Source organism: Scyliorhinus torazame, chromosome 8 (genome assembly GCF_047496885.1).
Source record: "Scyliorhinus torazame isolate Kashiwa2021f chromosome 8, sScyTor2.1, whole genome shotgun sequence".
In the NCBI taxonomy this organism is placed as follows: domain Eukaryota; kingdom Metazoa; phylum Chordata; class Chondrichthyes; order Carcharhiniformes; family Scyliorhinidae; genus Scyliorhinus; species Scyliorhinus torazame.
The window spans coordinates 277,969,014-277,986,522 of record NC_092714.1 but is presented as its reverse complement, the minus strand read 5'-3'; the positions used below and the strand labels follow the sequence as shown (position 1 = coordinate 277,986,522).

General features: G+C 53.1%; 1 protein-coding gene across 1 annotated transcript in view; it reads left to right on the top strand.

The window, feature by feature from the left end:
- The window catches only part of cyc1 (cytochrome c-1), an 81,921-nt gene extending 68,407 nt beyond the window's left edge, over nucleotides 1-13,514 (top strand). The window contains exons 5-7 of the mRNA XM_072515396.1: nucleotides 2,941-3,101; nucleotides 5,296-5,396; nucleotides 12,632-13,514. Coding sequence (XP_072371497.1) covers nucleotides 2,941-3,101; nucleotides 5,296-5,396; nucleotides 12,632-12,736 — 367 coding nt within the window. The 3' untranslated portion in view covers nucleotides 12,737-13,514. The remainder of the gene's footprint in view (nucleotides 1-2,940; nucleotides 3,102-5,295; nucleotides 5,397-12,631) is intronic.
- The last annotated feature ends 3,995 nt before the right edge of the window (nucleotides 13,515-17,509 follow it).

The following is a 17,509-nucleotide window of genomic DNA, read 5'->3' as shown; positions in this document are numbered from 1 at the left end:
TTCTAGAAAAGAGAGGATAGTCCTTGGTCCCAGTAGCAATGAAAATTGGTAAATGTTTTAGAATCCCCAAATGTTGATCTAACCTATGGTTACATGCATGCTGATGGAAGCAAGAACAATGAAGATATGAGTGAGCCATAGTTCATTTGTATATCGGCATTCCCCTACATCGCAGTGTAGTTGTACATAGGCAGTTGTATAGGCATTCCCCTCACCGCAATGTAGTTGTATATAGGCATTCCCCTACACCACAATGTAGTTGACCACTCTCCCCATTTGTTCTCTCTGGGGACTGCGATTAGCACTCTTTCCCCTTGGTTTCTGTGGCCGTTAGCACCCGGTTTCCCTGGGTTTCCGTGGCCATTAGCACCCGGTTTCCCTGGGTTTCCGTGGCCATTAGCACCCGGTTTCCCTGGGTTTCCGTGGCCATTAGCACCCGGTTTCCCGGGGTTTCTGTGGCAGTTAGCACCCGGTTTCCCTGGGTTTCTGTGGCCATTAGCACCTGGTTTCCCTGGGTTTCTGTGGCAGTTAGCACCCGGTTTCCCTGGGTTTCTGTGGCCGTTAGCACCCGGTTTCCCTGGGATTCTGTGGCCGTTAGCACCCGGTTTCCCTGGGTTTCCGTGGCCATTAGCACCCGGTTTCCCTGGGATTCTGTGGCCATTAGCACCCGGTTTCCCTGGGTTTCTGTGGCAGTTAGCACCCGGTTTCCCTGGGTTTCTGTGGCCATTAGCACCCGGTTTCCCTGGGTTTCTGTGGCCATTAGCACCCGGTTTCCCTGGGATTCTGTGGCCATTAGCACCCGGTTTCCCTGGGTTTCTGTGGCCATTAGCACCCGGTTTCCCTGGGATTCTGTGGCCATTAGCACCCGGTTTCCCTGGGTTTCTGTGGCCATTAGCACCCGGTTTCCCTGGGTTTCTGTGGCCATTAGCACCCGGTTTCCCTGGGATTCTGTGGCCATTAGCACCCGGTTTCCCTGGGTTTCTGTGGCCATTAGCACCCGGTTTCCCTGGGTTTCTGTGGCCATTAGCACCCGGTTTCCCTGGGTTTCTGTGGCCGTTAGCACCCGGTTTCCCTGGGTTTCTGTGGCCGTTAGCACCCGGTTTCCCTGGGATTCTGTGGCCGTTAGCACCCGGTTTCCCTGGGATTCTGTGGCCATTAGCACCCGGTTTCCCTGGGATTCTGTGGCCGTTAGCACCCGGTTTCCCTGGGTTTCTGTGGCCGTTAGCACCCGGTTTCCCTGGGTTTCTGTGGCCGTTAGCACCCGGTTTCCCTGGGTTTCTGTGGCCGTTAGCACCCGGTTTCCCTGGGATTCTGTGGCCGTTAGCACCCGGTTTCCCTGGGTTTCTGTGGCCGTTAGCACCCGGTTTCCCTGGGATTCTGTGGCCATTAGCACCTGGTTTCCCTGGGTTTCTGTGGCAGTTAGCACCCGGTTTCCCTGGGTTTCCGTGGCCGTTAGCACCCGGTTTCCCTGGGATTCTGTGGCCGTTAGCACCCGGTTTCCCTGGGTTTCTGTGGCCGTTAGCACCCGGTTTCCCTGGGATTCTGTGGCCATTAGCACCCGGTTTCCCTGGGTTTCCGTGGCTATGACTCATCTTTCATTCTCACTCCACAGTATAAATATTTCCCACTTTCTCTGCCTGTTAGCTTTGACAAAGAGCCTTTGGACTCTAAACGTTAGTTCTTTTCTCTCCCTACAGATGCTGCCAGACCTGAGATTTTCCAGCATTTTCTTTTTGCTCTTGGTATAAAGGATAGTCTCCCTTAAGGCGACCTTCGAGACAAAGACTATTGAATTGTTTATGGAAAAATTGAATAAATATTTGAAACCTAGGAAGAGATCGGGGCAATGGGAAGAGACCAGGACAGTGATATTTATTTTGGATTGATACAGGGCTATGGGGAGAGAGTGGAACAGTGGGATTAGTTTGGGGTTAATACAGGGCTATGGGGAGAGAGCGGGGCAGTGGGATTAGTTTGGGGATTGATACAGGGCTATGGGGAGAGAGTGGGACAGTGAGATTGGTTTGGGAATTGATACAGGGCTATGGGGAGAGAGTGGGACAGTGGGATTAGTTTGGGGTTAATACAGGGCAATGGGGAGAGTGGGGAAGTGGGATTAGTTTGTGATTGATGCAGGGCTATGGGGAGAGAGTGGGGCAGTGGGATTAGTTTGTGATTGATACAGGGCTATGGGGAGAGAGTGGGGCAGTGGGATTAGTTTGGGATTGATACAGGGCTATGAGGAGATGGCAGGGCAGTGGGATTAGTTTGGGGATTGATACAGGGCTATGGGTAGAAGGCGGGGCAGTGGGATTAGTTTGGGATTGATACAGGGCTATGGGGAGAGTGGGGCAGTGGGATTAGTTTGTGTTGATACAGGGCTAGGGGGAGAGAGTGGAACAGTGGGATTAGTTTGATTGGTACAGGGCTATGAGGAGAAAGTGGGACAATGGGATTAGTTGGGGATTGATTCAGAGCTATGGGGAGAGGGTGGGGCAGTGGGATTAGTTTGGGATTGATTCAGGGCTATGGGAAGAGGGCGGGGCAGTGGGATTAGTTTGGGATTGATTCAGGGCTATGGGGAGAGACTGGGACAGTGGGATTAGTTTGGGGATTTATACAGGGCTATGGCTCGAGAGTGGGGCAGTGTGATTAGTTTGGGATTGATTCAGGGCTATGGGGAGAGAGCGGGGCAGTGGGATTAGTTGACACAAATGGCCTTTGCTGTAAAATTGCTTGTTCTAAAGAAATCTAGAATGATAACATCTGACCTTGGGTTGAGAAACCTTTGCTATAATCTCCACCAAGAGAAGGAATTGATAGAGAATCTGCGGGAGGCAGGATCTGCTGTAAGACTTCATTCTTTCACAAATTGCTGCTGAAATGTTTAACTTGCCGGTAAGACATGTGGACTGATTGTTCTTCTTTGGTTATGTGCAGACATGGTGGTGAGGATTATATCTTCACCCTCCTGACTGGTTACTGTGAACCTCCTGCTGGCATCTCTATCCGGGAAGGGTTATACTACAACCCCTACTTCCCTGGACAGGCCATTGGGATGGCCCCTCCTATCTATGATGAAGCCGTTGAGTTTGAGGATGGTGAGACTTGGATCTTGTATTCCTGATGTCGCTGCACACTCTGACCTTTCTTTTTGCTCTGGTGCTCTTTGATCCATTCCATTTAAAGCATTCAAAACCCTGCTCGATCCACAGCTGGAGCACTGGTTCACAGGCCTGGGCTCTGCAGCTGAGTATGAGATAATGGCCTCGGAAGGATAGCACCGCAGTTGACCAGGATGTTACCAGGATTCCTGGGAAAAGATGATGAGGGGAGATTGCATGAACTCGGCTGGTATCCCCAAAATATCAATGGTTGAAGAGTTGATTTGATTGAAGTTTTTAGAATATTGAATGCATTTGATGGGTAGGTGCAAAGAAAATAACCTTAAAATCAGAGTTTGTCTGTTCAGTAGAGAAGTTGGGAAATAATTCTTCAAACAAAGAGTGGCAACAGTATGAAACTCTTGGCAACTAAATGCAATTGATGCTCGTTTAATTAATTTTAAATCTGAGATTGATGGTGTATTTCTAGACAAGGGTAAAAAAGGATTTGGAATGGTGATGTGGATGGAGTTAAGATATAGGTGAACCGTGGTGTTGGAAGGCAGGATGGGCTGAATGGGCGGAATGGCCTTCTGTTCTGTGAATGAGCTGAGAATGAATCTGAATCAAAGCACAAGAATGTCCCCAATGTTCCAGTGCTCAGAACTGAGCCTTACTGCTGAGTGCTTCATCCCGAGTTTGTCCTGAGACTGTTGGCCTCTGTGCACCTGGGGGATACAAATGACCAACAACACAGAGGGGAAGGTCACTGCGGGGGGGGGGGGGGGGGGGGGAGAGGAGCAGGTCACCGCGCGTGGGGGGGGGGGGGGGTCACTGCGGGGGGTGGGAGGTCACTGCGGGGGGTGGGAGGTCACTGCGGGAGGCGGAGTTCACTGCGGGAGGCAGAGGTCACTGCGGGGGGGAGGGAAGGTCACTGCGGGAGGGGTCACTGCGAGGGGAGGGGGAAGGTCACTGCGGGAGGCGGAGGTCACTGCAGGGGGGGTCACTGCGGGGGGTTGAAGGTCACTGCAGGAAGCGGAGGTCACTGCGGGGGGGGCGGAGGTCACGGCGGGGAGGCGGAGGTCACGGCGGGGAGGCGGAGGTCACGGCGGGGAGGCGGAGGTCACGGCGGGGAGGCGGAGGTCACGGCGGGGAGGCGGAGGTCGCGGCGGGGAGGCGGGGGAGGCGGGGGTCGAGGCGGAGGTCGCGGCGGGGAGGCGGGGGTCGCGGCGGGGAGGCGGAGGTCACGGCGGGGGTCGCGGCGGGGAGGCGGAGGTCACGGCGGGAGGCGGAGGTCACGGCGGGGAGGCGGAGGTCACGGCGGGGAGGCGGAGGTCACGGCGGGGAGGCGGAGGTCACGGCGGGGAGGCGGGGGTCGCGGCGGGAGGCGGAGGTCACGGCGGGGAGGCGGAGGTCACGGCGGGGAGGCGGAGGTCGCGGCGGGGAGGCGGAGGTCGCGGCGGGGAGGCGGAGGTCGCGGCGGGGAGGCGGGGGTCGCGGCGGGGAGGCGGAGGTCACGGCGGGGAGGCGGAGGTCACGGCGGGGAGGCGGAGGTCACGGCGGGGAGGCGGAGGTCACGGCGGGGAGGCGGAGGTCACGGCGGGGAGGCGGAGGTCACGGCGGGGAGGCGGAGGTCACGGCGGGGAGGCGGAGGTCACGGCGGGGAGGCGGAGGTCACGGCGGGGAGGCGGAGGTCACGGCGGGGAGGCGGAGGTCACGGCGGGGAGGCGGAGGTCACGGCGGGGAGGCGGAGGTCACGGCGGGGAGGCGGAGGTCACGGCGGGGAGGCGGAGGTCACGGCGGGGAGGCGGAGGTCACGGCGGGGAGGCGGAGGTCACGGCGGGGAGGCCAGGGCAATGGGACCATAAGGGAGGAAAACTTGCTTTTCTGCGAATTGCAAGCCAGGTCTGGCAGGGAGGATGATTGCTTCGCATTCCAGCTCCACACCTTTCCAATGTCTGTCACAGACTGGTGTTGGAGTTCAGTGCTATGAATGGCGCCAGAACAAAGACCCTACTGTATGAAAATGATGTTCTGGTTGGATGTAATTGTGATAACTGGCATTGCTACATGGCTGGCTCGGTGCTGAAACCTGCACTGTGCCACTAGCATTGTCTGTGAGAACCTTTTGAGATTACTGAAGCTTATTGAACTCGCTGGGTTACATGTTGGCCTCTCTCCCAATGTGCAGGTACCCCAGCCTCGATGAGTCAGATCGCTAAAGATGTCTGCACATTCCTGCGCTGGACAGCCGAGCCAGAACACGACCAGCGGAAACGCATGGGCCTCAAGGTGAGCTCCATCCCCCACTTGGGCAATAGTGGGCATCACTGGCCGTGCCAACTTTTATCACCCATTTCTGTTGCGACAATTGGGTTGAATGTTGGACCGTCACAAAGACCGTGGAGTTAAATTTCAGTGTGGGATGGGAGTCACATATAGGCCAGACAGCATTGATAAACCAATTAGGCATTTACTACAATCTGATTGTCACATCTTGTTCAAAGGGCGGCACAGTGGTTAGCACCGCTGCCTCACAGAGCCAGGGACCCAGGTTAACACTGCTGCCTCACAGCGCCAGGAACCCGGGTTAACACTGCTGTCTCACAGCGCCAGGAACCCGGGTTAACACTGCTGTCTTACAGTGCCAGGGACCCAGACTAGCACTGCTGTCTCACAGTGCCAGAGACCTGGGATAACACTGCTGTCTCACAGTGCCAGGGACCCGGGTTAACACTGCTGCCTCACAACTCCAGGGACCCAGGTTAACACTGCTGCCTCACAGTGCCAGGGACCCGGGTTAACACTGCTGCATCACAGCGCCAGGGACCCGGGTTAACACTGCTGTCTCACAGTGCCAGGGACCCGGGTTAGCACTGCTGTCTCACAGTGCCAGGGACCCGTGCTAGCACTGCTGTCTCACAGTGCCAGAGACCCGGGATAACACTGCTGTCTCACAGTGCCAGGGACCCGGGTTAACACTGCTGCCTCACAGCTCCAGGGACCCGGGTTAGCACTGCTGCCTCACAGCGCCAGGGACGCGGGTGAGCACTGCTGCCTCACAGCGCCAGGGACGTGGGTTAGCACTGCTGCCTCACAGCTCCAGGGACCCGGGTTAGCACTGCTGCCTCACAGCGCCAGGGACCCGGGTGAGCACTGCTGCCTCACAGTGCCAGGGACCCGGGTTAACACTGCTGCCTCAGCTCCAGGGACCCGGGTTAGCACTTCTGCCTCACAGCGCCAGGGACCCGGGTGAGCACTGCTGCCTCACAGCTCCAGGGACCCGGGTTAGCACTGCTGCCTCACAGCGCCAGGGACGCGGGTGAGCACTGCTGCCTCACAGCGCCAGGGACGTGGGTTAGCACTGCTGCCTCACAGCTCCAGGGACCCGGGTTAGCACTGCTGCCTCACAGTGCCAGGGACCCGGGTTAACACTGCTGCCTCAGCTCCAGGGACCCGGGTTAGCACTTCTGCCTCACAGCGCCAGGGACCCGGGTGAGCACTGCTGCCTCACAGCGCCAGGGACCCGGGTGAGCACTGCTGCCTCACAGCGCCAGGGATGCGGGTTAACAGTGCTGTTTCACAATGCCAGGGACCCAGGTTAACCCTGATGTCTCACAGTGCCAGGGACTCAGGTTAACAGTGCTGTCTCACAGCGCCAGGGACCCGGGTTAACACTGTTGGGAGAGGTCACCCTGTTAGGGGTTTTCTATAGGCCTCCGAAAGGTTCCAGAGATGTGGAGGAGAGAATTGCAAAGATGATTCTGGATAGGAGCGAAAGCAAGAGGGTAGTTGTTATGGGGGACTTTAACTTTCCAAATATTGACTGGAAACGCTATAGTTCGAGTACATTAGTTGGGTTCATTTTTGTCCAATGTGTGCAGGAGGGTTTCCTGACACAGTATGTAGATAGGCGAACGAGAGGCGAGGCCATATTGGATTTGGTAATGAACCAGGACAGGTGTTAGATTTGGAGGTACTTTGGTGAGCACTTTGGTGATAGTGACCACAATTCGATTACGTTTACTTTAGTGATGGAAAGGGATAGGTATATACCGCAGGGCAAGAGTAATATCTGGGGGAAAGGCAATTATGGTGCGATGAGGCAAGACTTAGGATACATCGGATGGAGAGGAAAACTGCGGGGGATGGGCACAATGGAAATGTGGAGCTTGTTCAAGGAAGAGCTACTGCGTGTCCTTGATAAGTATGTACCTGTCAGGCAGGGAGGAAGTGGTCGAGTGAGGGAACCGTGGTTTACTAAAGCAGTCAATACTTGTCAAGAGGAAGAAGGAGACTTGTGTAAAGATGAGACATGAAGGTTCAGTTAGGGCGCTCGAGAGTTACACGTCAGCTAGGAAGGACCTAAAGAGAGAGCTAAGAAGAACCAGGAGGGGACATGAGAAGACTTTACCAGGTGGGATCAAGGATAACCCTAAAGCTTTCTAGATATGTCAGGAATAAAAGAATAACTTGGGTAAGAGTAGGGCCAGTCAAGGACAGTAGTGGGAAGTTGTGCTTGGAGTCCGAGGAGATAGGAGAGGTGCTAAATGAATAGTTTTCGTCAGTATTCACACAGGAAAAAGACAATGTTGTCGAGGAGAATACTGAGATTCAGGCTACTCGACGAGAAGGGCTTGAGGTTCATAAGGAGGAGGTGTTAGCAATTCTGGAAAGTGTGAAAATAGATAAGTCACCTGGGCCGGATGGGATTTATCCTAGGATTCTCTGGGAAGCTAGGGAGGAGATTGCTGAGCCTTTGGCCTTGATCTTTAAGTCATCTTTGTCTACAGGAATAGTGCCAGAAGACTGGAGGATAGCAAATGTTGTCCCCTTGTTCAAGAAGGGGAGTAGAGATAACCCCGGTAACTATAGACCAGTGAGCCTTACTTCTGTTGTGGGAAAAATCTTGGAAAGGTTTATAAGAGATAGGATGTATAATCATCTGGAAAGGAATAATTTGATTAGAGATAGTCAACACGGTTTTGTGAAGGGTAGATCGTGCCTCACAAACCTTATAGGTTTCTTTGCGAAGGTGACCAAACAGGTGGATGAGGGTAAAGCAGTTGATGTGGTGTATATGGATTTCAGTAAAGCGTTTGATAAGGTTCCCCATGGTAGGCTACTGCAGAAAATACGGAGGCATGGGATTCAGGGTGATTTAGCAGTTTGGATCAGAAATTGGCTAGCTGGAAGAAGACAAAGGGTGGTGGTTGATGGGAAGTGTTCAGACTGGAGTCCAGTTACTAGTGGTGTACCACAAGGATCTGTTTTGGGGCCACTGCTGTTTGTCATTTTTATAAATGACCTGGAGGAGGGCGTAGAAGGACGGGTGAGTAAATTTGCAGATGACACTAAAGTCGGTGGAGTGTGGATAGTGCGGAAGGATGTTACAAGTTACAGAGGGACATAGATAAGCTGCAGTGCTGGGCTGAGAGGTGGCAAATGGAGTTTAATGCAGAAAAGTGTGAGGTGATTCATTTTGGAAGGAATAACAGGAAGACTGAGTACTGGGCTAATGGTAAGATTCTTGGCAGTGTGGATGAGCAGAGAGGTCTCGGTGTCCATGTACATAGATCCCTGAAAGTTGCCACCCAGGTTGAGAGGGTTGTTAAGAAGGCGTATGGTGTGTTAGCTTTTATTGGTAGAGGGATTGAGTTTATGAGCCATGAGGTCATGTTGCAGCTATACAACACTCTGGTGCGGCCGCATTTGGAGTATTGCGTGCAATTCTGGTCGCCGCATTATAGGAAGGATGTGGAAGCATTGGAAAGGGTGCAGAGGAGATTTACCAGAATGTTGCCTGGTATGGAGGGAAGATCTTATGAGGAAAGGCTGAGGGACTTGAGGCTGTTTTCGTTAGAGAGAAGAAGGTTAAGAGGTGACTTAATTGAGGCATACAAGATGATCAGAGGATTGGATAGGTTGGACAGTGAGAGCCTTTTTCCTCGGATGGTGATGTCTAGCACGAGGGGACATACCTTTAAATTGAGGGGAGATAGATATCAGACAGATGTCAGAGGCAGGTTCTTTACTCAGAGAGTAGTAAGGGCGTGGAATGCCCTGCCTGCAACAGTAGTGGACTCGCCAACAGTAAGGACATTCAAATGGTCATTGGATAGACAAATAGACAATAAGGGAATAGTGTAGATGGGCTTTAGAATGGTTTCACAGGTCGGCGCAACATCGAGGGCCGAAGGGCCTGTACTGCGCTGTAATGTTCTATGTTCTATTGCTGCCTCACAACGGCAGGGACCCGGGTTAACACTGCTGTCTCACAGTGCCAGGGACCCGGGTTAACACTGCTGTCTCACAGTGCCAGGGACCCGGGTTAGCACTGCTGCCTCACAGCGGCAGGGACCCGGGTTAGCATTGCTGTCTCACAGAGCCAGGCACCCGGGTTAACACCGCTGTCTCAGTGCCACGGACACGGGTTAGCACTGCTGTTTCACAATGCCAGGGACCCGGGTTAGCACTGCTGCCTCAGTGCCAGGGACCGGTGTTTACACTGCTGTCTCACAGTGCCAGGGACCCGGGTTAGCACTGCTGTCTCACAGCGCTAGGGACCCGGGTTAGCACTGCTGCCTCACAGCGCCAGGGACCCAGGTTAACACTGCTGGCTCAGCGCCAGGGACCCGGGTTAACACTGCTGTCTCACAGTGCCAGGGACCCGGGTTAACACTGCTGTCTCACAGTGCCAGGGACCCGGGTTAACACTGCTGTCTCACAGAGCCAGGGACCCGGGTTAGCACCGCTGCTTCACAGACCCAGGGACCCAGGTTAACACTGCTGCCTCACAGCGCCAGGAACCCGGGTTAACACTGCTGTCTCACCGCCAGGAACCCGGGTTAACACTGCTGTCTTACAGTGCCAGGGACCCGGGTTAACACTGCTGTCTCACAGAGCCAGGGACCCGGGTTAGCACTGCTGCCTCACAGCGCCAGGGACCCAGGTTAGCACTGCTGCCTCACAGTGCCGGGGACCCAGGTTAGCACTGCTGCCTCACAGAGCCAGGCACCCGGGTTAACACCGCTGTCTCAGTGCCACGGACCCGGGTTAGCACTGCTGTCTCACAGTGCCAGGAACCCGGGTTAACACTGCTGCCTCACAGTGCCAGGGACCCGGGTTAGCACTGCTGCCTCACAGCGCTAGGGACCCGGGTTAGCACTGCTGCCTCACAGCGCCAGGGACCCAGGTTAACACTGCTGGCTCAGTGCCAGGGACCCAGGTTAACACTGCTGTCTCACAGTGCCAGGGACCTTGGTTAGCACTGCTGTCTCACAGCGCTAGGGACCCGGGTTAGCACTGCTGCCTCACAGCGCCAGGGACCCGGGTTAACACTGCTGGCTCAGTGCCAGGGACCCGGGTTAACACTGCTGTCTCACAGAGCAAGGGACCTGGGTTAGCACTGCTGCCTCACAGCGCCAGGGACCCAGGTTAGCACTGCTGCCTCACAGCGCCAGGGACCCGGGTTAACACTGCTGTCTCAGTGCCAGGGACCCGGGTTAACACCGCTGTTTCAGTGCCACGGACCCGGGTTAGCACTGCTGTCTCACAGTGCCAGGGACCCGGGTTAACACTGCTGTCTCACAGCGCCAGGGACCCGGGTTAACACTGCTGTCTCACAGTGCCAGGGACCCGGGTTAGCACCGCTGTCTCTCAGAGCCGGGGACCCGGGTTAACACTGCTGCCTCACAGTGCCAGGGACCCAGGTTAGCACTGCTGCCACACAGCGCCAGGGACCCGGGTTAACACTGCTGTCTCAGTGCCAGGGACCCGGGTTAACACTGCTGTCTCACAGTGCCAGGGACCCGGGTTAACACTGCTGTCTCACAGTGCCAGGGACCCGGGTTAACACTGCTGTCTCACAGTGCCAGGGACCCGGGTTAACACTGCTGTCTCACAGTGCCAGGGACCCGGGTTAGCACCGCTGTCTCACAGAGCCGGGGACCCGGGTTAACACTGCTGTCTCACAGTGCCAGGGGCCCGGGTTAACACTGCTTCCTCACAGCGCCAGGGACCCGGGTTAACACTGCTGCTTCACAGCGCCAGGGACCCAGGTACGATTCCGGCTTGGGTCACTGTCTGTGTGGCGTCTGCACATCCTCCCCGTGTCTGCGTGGGTTTCCTCCGGGTGCTCCGGTTTCCTCCACAGCCCAAGGATGCGCAGATTATGTGGATTGGCCGTGATCAATGCGAAGGGTTACAGGGATAGGGTGGGGGAGTGGGCCCAGGTGTAGCGCCCTTTCGGAGGGTTGATGCAGACTAGATGGGCCGAATGGCCTCCTTTTTGCACTGCAGAGATTCTATGGAAAAATATTTGAGTGGAGATGGGGAAATTGAACTCGGTCTTGGCAAGTATTGGCCATGTTGTTGAGAGGGGCTGTGGGAATATTATTCTGTACTAAAGTGATCCTCCTGAAGTGAATGAGCAGCATTCCTGCCACATTGCATTGTGCTGCAGTTGAAAGCTGCATTGTTGAAACATCTTCCCATGGATTCAGAGGCGAACAAGGGGCCACTGTTTAAAAATAAGGGGTTGCCCATTTCAGGCAGATGAGAAAAATCTTTTTCTGAGGATTGAGTCTTTGGAGCGCTCTTCCTCAAAAGGGGGTGGAAAAGCAGGGTCTTTGAAAATTGTTACGGCAAAGCTGGACAGATTCTTCATATGCATTGGTTGGGGAAAGATTATTGGGGGGTCGGCAGGAATGTGGGGTTGATGTTACAGTCAGATCAGCCGTGATCTTATTGAATGGTGGAGCAGGCCCGAGGGGCCGAATGGCCTATTGTTCCCAATTCATACGTTCATAGTTTGGCAAAATGGGTGATGCAGGAACTCTCGCTCCCTGAAAGGGGCACAGGGTGAGATTGTCGCACAGTCCACGGAGGAGCATTTCTGAACAACTTTGTTGGCTTTTAAAGGGAAGTGCACCTCCCTGTGGCTCAAAGAGGACATGCTGCTGAATCACACAGAATGGCCCTGAATTCAATTCTATGCCCTGGTCTCTGCCCATTTACTACCTTTATCTTGAAATGAAATGAAAATCGCTTATTGTCACAAGTAGGCTTCAAATGAAGTTACTGTGAAAAGCCCCTAGTCGCCACATTCCGGCGCCTGTTAGGGGAGGCTGTTACGGGAATTGAACCGTGCTGCTGGCCTGCCTTGGTCTGCTTTCAAAGCCAGCGATTTAGCCCTGTGCTAAACAGCCCCTGGGTGTTTGGGTGGCAGTGATGGTCACAGTTTGTGGAGAAGGTAAGAGTGGGCCAGGACTTTGCTTCATTGCTGTCTGTGGATCTTCATTCTTGATTTGGTGTTGACTGAGGAAAGGAATGAGCTCAGTCTTGCTGTTTTTACAGGAGGGATAGGAGTCCCTTGGCTTCACAGCCAGGGTGATACTTGTGAAGTGTGGTCACTTGAATTGCAGTGGGGAAATGGGATTAATTGGACAGTTCTTTCAGAGAGCTTCCACAAGCCCAGTGGGCTGGATAATCTCTCTAAACTGTAAGATTCTGCCTTTCTCTTCCAGATGCTGATGTTCACGGCTCTGCTTTGGCCCCTGCTTTACTACCTGAAGAGGCATCGATGGTCTGTTTTAAAGAGCAGAAAGCTTGCCTACAAACCTCCTAAATAACTCATCATCAGGAATACTCAACTCCAGCAGCATCTGACCTGCATTCTCAGCCAACTGGGGGGGCGGGGAAACAAACTAATGACAGTTTAAAATAAATGAACATTCAGCAGGCCTTTATGGAAGCACGGCACTATTAAAAATAATATTTATTGTCAGACGCCACAGATCAATGGGTGGATTGCTGGCTCTGATTAAACCAATAATCCAAACCTAAATGTGTTCCATTGGCTGTCTCACAACAACCTTTGGTATTTTAAAAAGAAATAAATTTGGAGCAGTGCTGCCCTTCAGTGGCTGCTGAATGTTGTCTTTCAACGGAATACATGTCCTGGCCTTCGGTCCACACGGAATTCAATATTCAAATAGGATAGGAATTCTGCAGTCTCATTTATTAAACATGGACATCACAAATCATCGGCTCCTGGGGATGTGGGTGGGGGGAGATTCCAGTATCTCACTGGGGCTTCTTGGAGATTTGTGTGTGGGTGGTGTATCACTGTGAACCATGCCCAAGTCTCTGCATGTTCCAAGTGCTGGTCTGACTGGAGAAATGCTCACTGTTCTGATTCATCACTGAGCAGTTGGAATCCTCACATTGTGTCTGTCATAAGGAGAGTTAACCTCATTTTAATTTACCTCCAGAGCACATTATTTTTGTGGTGATGTGTGTTTGATCCTACTGTGAGTTGAAGGATTCCCTTTGTTAAATCATTACTGTACACAGCATTTGTGTAAATATTTAATGAGCTGAAATGTTTAATAAATACTATGCTGCGGACCTGTTCTGTGTTGGGCGTCCACCGCGTCCATCTCTGTCCTGTCTACACCCTATGCCCCTACTTCTATCGCAGACACAAGATCAGAAATAGGAGGCGTAGCCCATACGACCCTCAAGCCTATTCAGCCAATCTATACAATCATTGTTGATCCTCCGCACCCCATGTCTCTCGATTTGCTGCAATCTGTCTATCCCAGATTTAAATATATTAAATGATGGAGCATCCATTTTTTTTAAATTTAGAGTACCCATTTATTTTTTTTCCCAATTAAGGGGCAATTTAGCGCGGCCAATCCACCCAACCTGCACAGCTTTGGGTTGTGGGGGTGAAACCCACGCAGACGTGGGGAGAATGTGCAAACTCCACACGGACAGTGACCCAGGGCCGGGATCGAACCCGGGTCCTCTGTGCTGCAGTCCCAGTGCTAACCACTGCGCCACATACCGCCCCATGGTGAAGCATCCATAACCCTGGAGGGCTGTAAATCTTTGGAATTCTAAATCCCAAACACTGAAGAAGTTTATCAGCCCTAAATGATCGCCTCCTTATCCCGAAACTGTACCTGTGATCTACATTTCCCAACCAGGGGAAACACTTCAGTATCTATCCTTTCAAACTCCCTCATCACCTTGAATGTTTCAACAAGAGCACCTTTCATTCTTCGAAACTTCCACAATATGCAAATCTAATTTTGGCCAGGAGATTGGGCCAAAATGTGGCTGATGGAGTTTTATGTGGATAAATTTGAGATCCATTTTGACCGGAAAAGGAGAAAGCCAAATTATGTAAACGCAAAGTAGATTCAAAATGCCCCTGGGCAGAGGGATCTGGGCAGAGGGATCTGGGCAGAGGGATCTGGGTGTCTTTGTTCATGAATCACAGGAAGTCGGTTTGCAGGTGCAGCCGGTAATTAAAAAGGCAAATGGAACGTTAGCGTTTATTGCCAAAGGACTGGAGTATAAAAGTAGAGAGGTGTTGTTGCAATTGTATAGGGCGTTGGTGAGACCACATCTGGAGTATTGTGTCCAGTTTCGGTCTCCTTATTTGAAATGAAATGAAAATCGCTTATTGTCACAAGTAGGCTTCAAATGAAGTTACTGTGAAAAGCCCCTAGTCGTCACATTCCGGCGCCTGTTCAGGGAGGCTGATACGGGAATTGAACCGTGCTGCTGGCCTGCCTTAGTCTGCTTTCAAAGCCAGCGATTTAGCCCTGTGCTAAACAGCCCCTTATTTGAGGAAGGATGTGGCGGCATTGGAGGCAGTTCAGAGGAGGGTCACCAGATTGATTCCGGGGATGAAAGGGTTGACGTATGAGGAGAGATTAAACAGTTTGGGTTTATACTCGCTGGAGTTTAGAAAGATGAGAGGGGATCTGATCGAGGTGTATAAAATACTAAATGGGATTGATAAAGTAAACATAGACCAAATGCTCCCCCCTGTGGGGCAATCTGGAATGCGAGATCACAGATAGAGGTTGAGAGGCGGTAGATTTAGAACCGAGATGAATGCTTCTCGCAGAGGGTGGTGAATTTGTGGAACTCGCTGCCCCATAGTGCGGAATCTGAGTCATTAAATGGTTTCAAGATAAAAAGATATTTCTGATGATAATGGGTTATGGGGAACTGGTGGGAAAGTGGTTTTGAGACCCGGAAGAGATCAGCCAGGATCTGCATGAATGGCGACGCAGGCTCGAAGGGCTGAATTGCCGACATAATCTTCATTCGTGTCGCAAGTAGGCTTATATTAACACTACAATGAAGTTACTGTCGCCACACTCCGGCGCCCGTTCGGGTACGCAGAGGGAGAATTCAGAATGTCCGATTCACCAAACACGTCTTACAGGACTTGTGGGAGGAAACCGGAGCCCCCGGAGGAAACCCACGCAGACACTGGGAGAATATCTGCACCTATTTCCTTTGTTCCGATCGTAAATGGATTTGATTTATTGCCACATGTATTGGGGTACAGTGAAAAGTATTGTTCTGCGTACAGTCCAGACACATCATTCCATACATGAAAAGAAAATACAATGAATACACAATGTAAATAGACACAGGCATCGGGTGAAGCTTACGGAGTGTAGTGCTACTCAGTAAGAAGATATGTGGAGAGATCAGATCAGTCTTTGAGAGGGTCATTCAGGAGTCTCGTAACAGCGGGGAAGAAGCTGTTTTTGAGTCTGTCCGTGCGTGTTCTCAGACTTCTGTATCTCCTGCCCGATGGAAGAAGTTGGAAGAGAATAAGCGGGTGGGAGGGGTCTTTGATTATACTGCCCGCTTTCCCCAGGCAGCGGGAGGTGTAGACGGAGTAAAGGGATGGGGGGCAGGTTTGTGTGATGGACTGGGGGGGTGGTGTACACCACTCTCTTGAAGTTTCTTGTGGTCTTGGGCCGAGCAGTTACCATACCAGGCTTGATGCAGCCTGATGGGCTGGATTCTCGCGTTTCACTCTGGACTTTCCTTAAATCCTGAGCGATTCTCCTACCTGCAGGGGGCTAGCAGGGACCCGGAGTGCTCCTCGCAGCTCTGGCTATGGATACGGAGCCCCGCACTTCCGGTCGGGAGTCCGTGCATGCGCACGGCCTGCGGCGGCTGCACCGTGCGACGTGGCGGACTCTCACCGTCATGCAAAATGTAGGCCCCCCGAGATCTCACTCGCCCGTGGATCCCTGCCACCCGATCACTCCCCTGGCCACCCATGAGCCCCCCCCCCCCCCCCCCCCCCCCGGTGATCGATCCCTCCGCCCCCCCCACCAGGGAGGTCACGGACAGAGCCCGCAACCCGAGGTTCCCGATGGCCGATACGTGGTTAGAACCACGCCACAGGGAACTCAGCCGGTTTCGCACGGTGGGGGCCTCTGTCAATGGCCCCCTACGTGACATGGGAGTCCTGATGTGGGAGTTCTTGTTGTCGAGATGCTCCAGGGACAAGTGTAGGACCAGGGCGATGGCGTCTGCTGTGGACCGGTTGCGGCGGTATGCGAATTGCAGTGGATCGAGGCGTTCTGAGAATATGGAGTTGACGTGCCTCATGGGCAACCTCTCGAAGCACTTCATAATGATCGATGTCAAGGCCACCGGACGATAGTCGCTGAGGCATGTTGGCTGATTCTTCTTTGGCATCGGTATGGTGATGGTCTTCTTGAAACAGGTGGGGACCTCGGAGCGGAGTAGGGAGAGGTTGAAGATGTCCGCAAACCCATCTGCCAGCCGGTCTGTGGAGGATCGGAGTGCACGACCAGGGACCCCGTCAGGACCAGTCGCTTTCCAAGGGTTCACTTTCAAGAAGGTCGATCTGACTTCAGAAGCTATGATGGTGGGTATTGGCGTATCCGAGCCTGCTGGGGCTGTTGACAGCGGATTGATGGTTTCCTGCTCGAACCGAGCATAGAACGCATTGAGTTCATCGGTGGGGTGCGCTGCTGCCAGAGATACCGCTCGGCTTCGCTTTGTGGCCCGTTATGTTGTTTAAGCCTTGCCACAACCGACGAGAGTCCATGACGCTAGTCTGTGACTCTAGCTTGGTCTGATAGTCTCTCTTGGCATCCCTGATGACTTTACGGAGGTGGTACCTGGATTTCTTGTATAGGTCAGGGTCACCTAGAATGCCTCAGACCTGCCCTTCAGTAGGGCGGCAATCTCCCGATTAAGCCATGGTTTCCGGTTGGGGAACGTATGTACTACCTCCTTTGGCACAGTCTTCTACACACACTTGCTAATTAAGTCATAGGACAAACCTTTCATCTAATGAACCTTATACAACTTCCCAGGTAAGTATATTCTTCCTTAAATATGAAGTCTAAAACTGCATTGTATTCCTAGAATCTTGATAGTGAAGGAGGAGGCCACTTGGCCCAGAGGGTCTGCAATGACCCTCTGAAAGGTAACCCCATCTAGGCCCATGCCCTACCCTATCTCCTCTACCCAGTAACCCCACCTAACCTTTTGAACACACAAAAGCAATTTATCATGGCCAATCCACCTAACCTGCACAT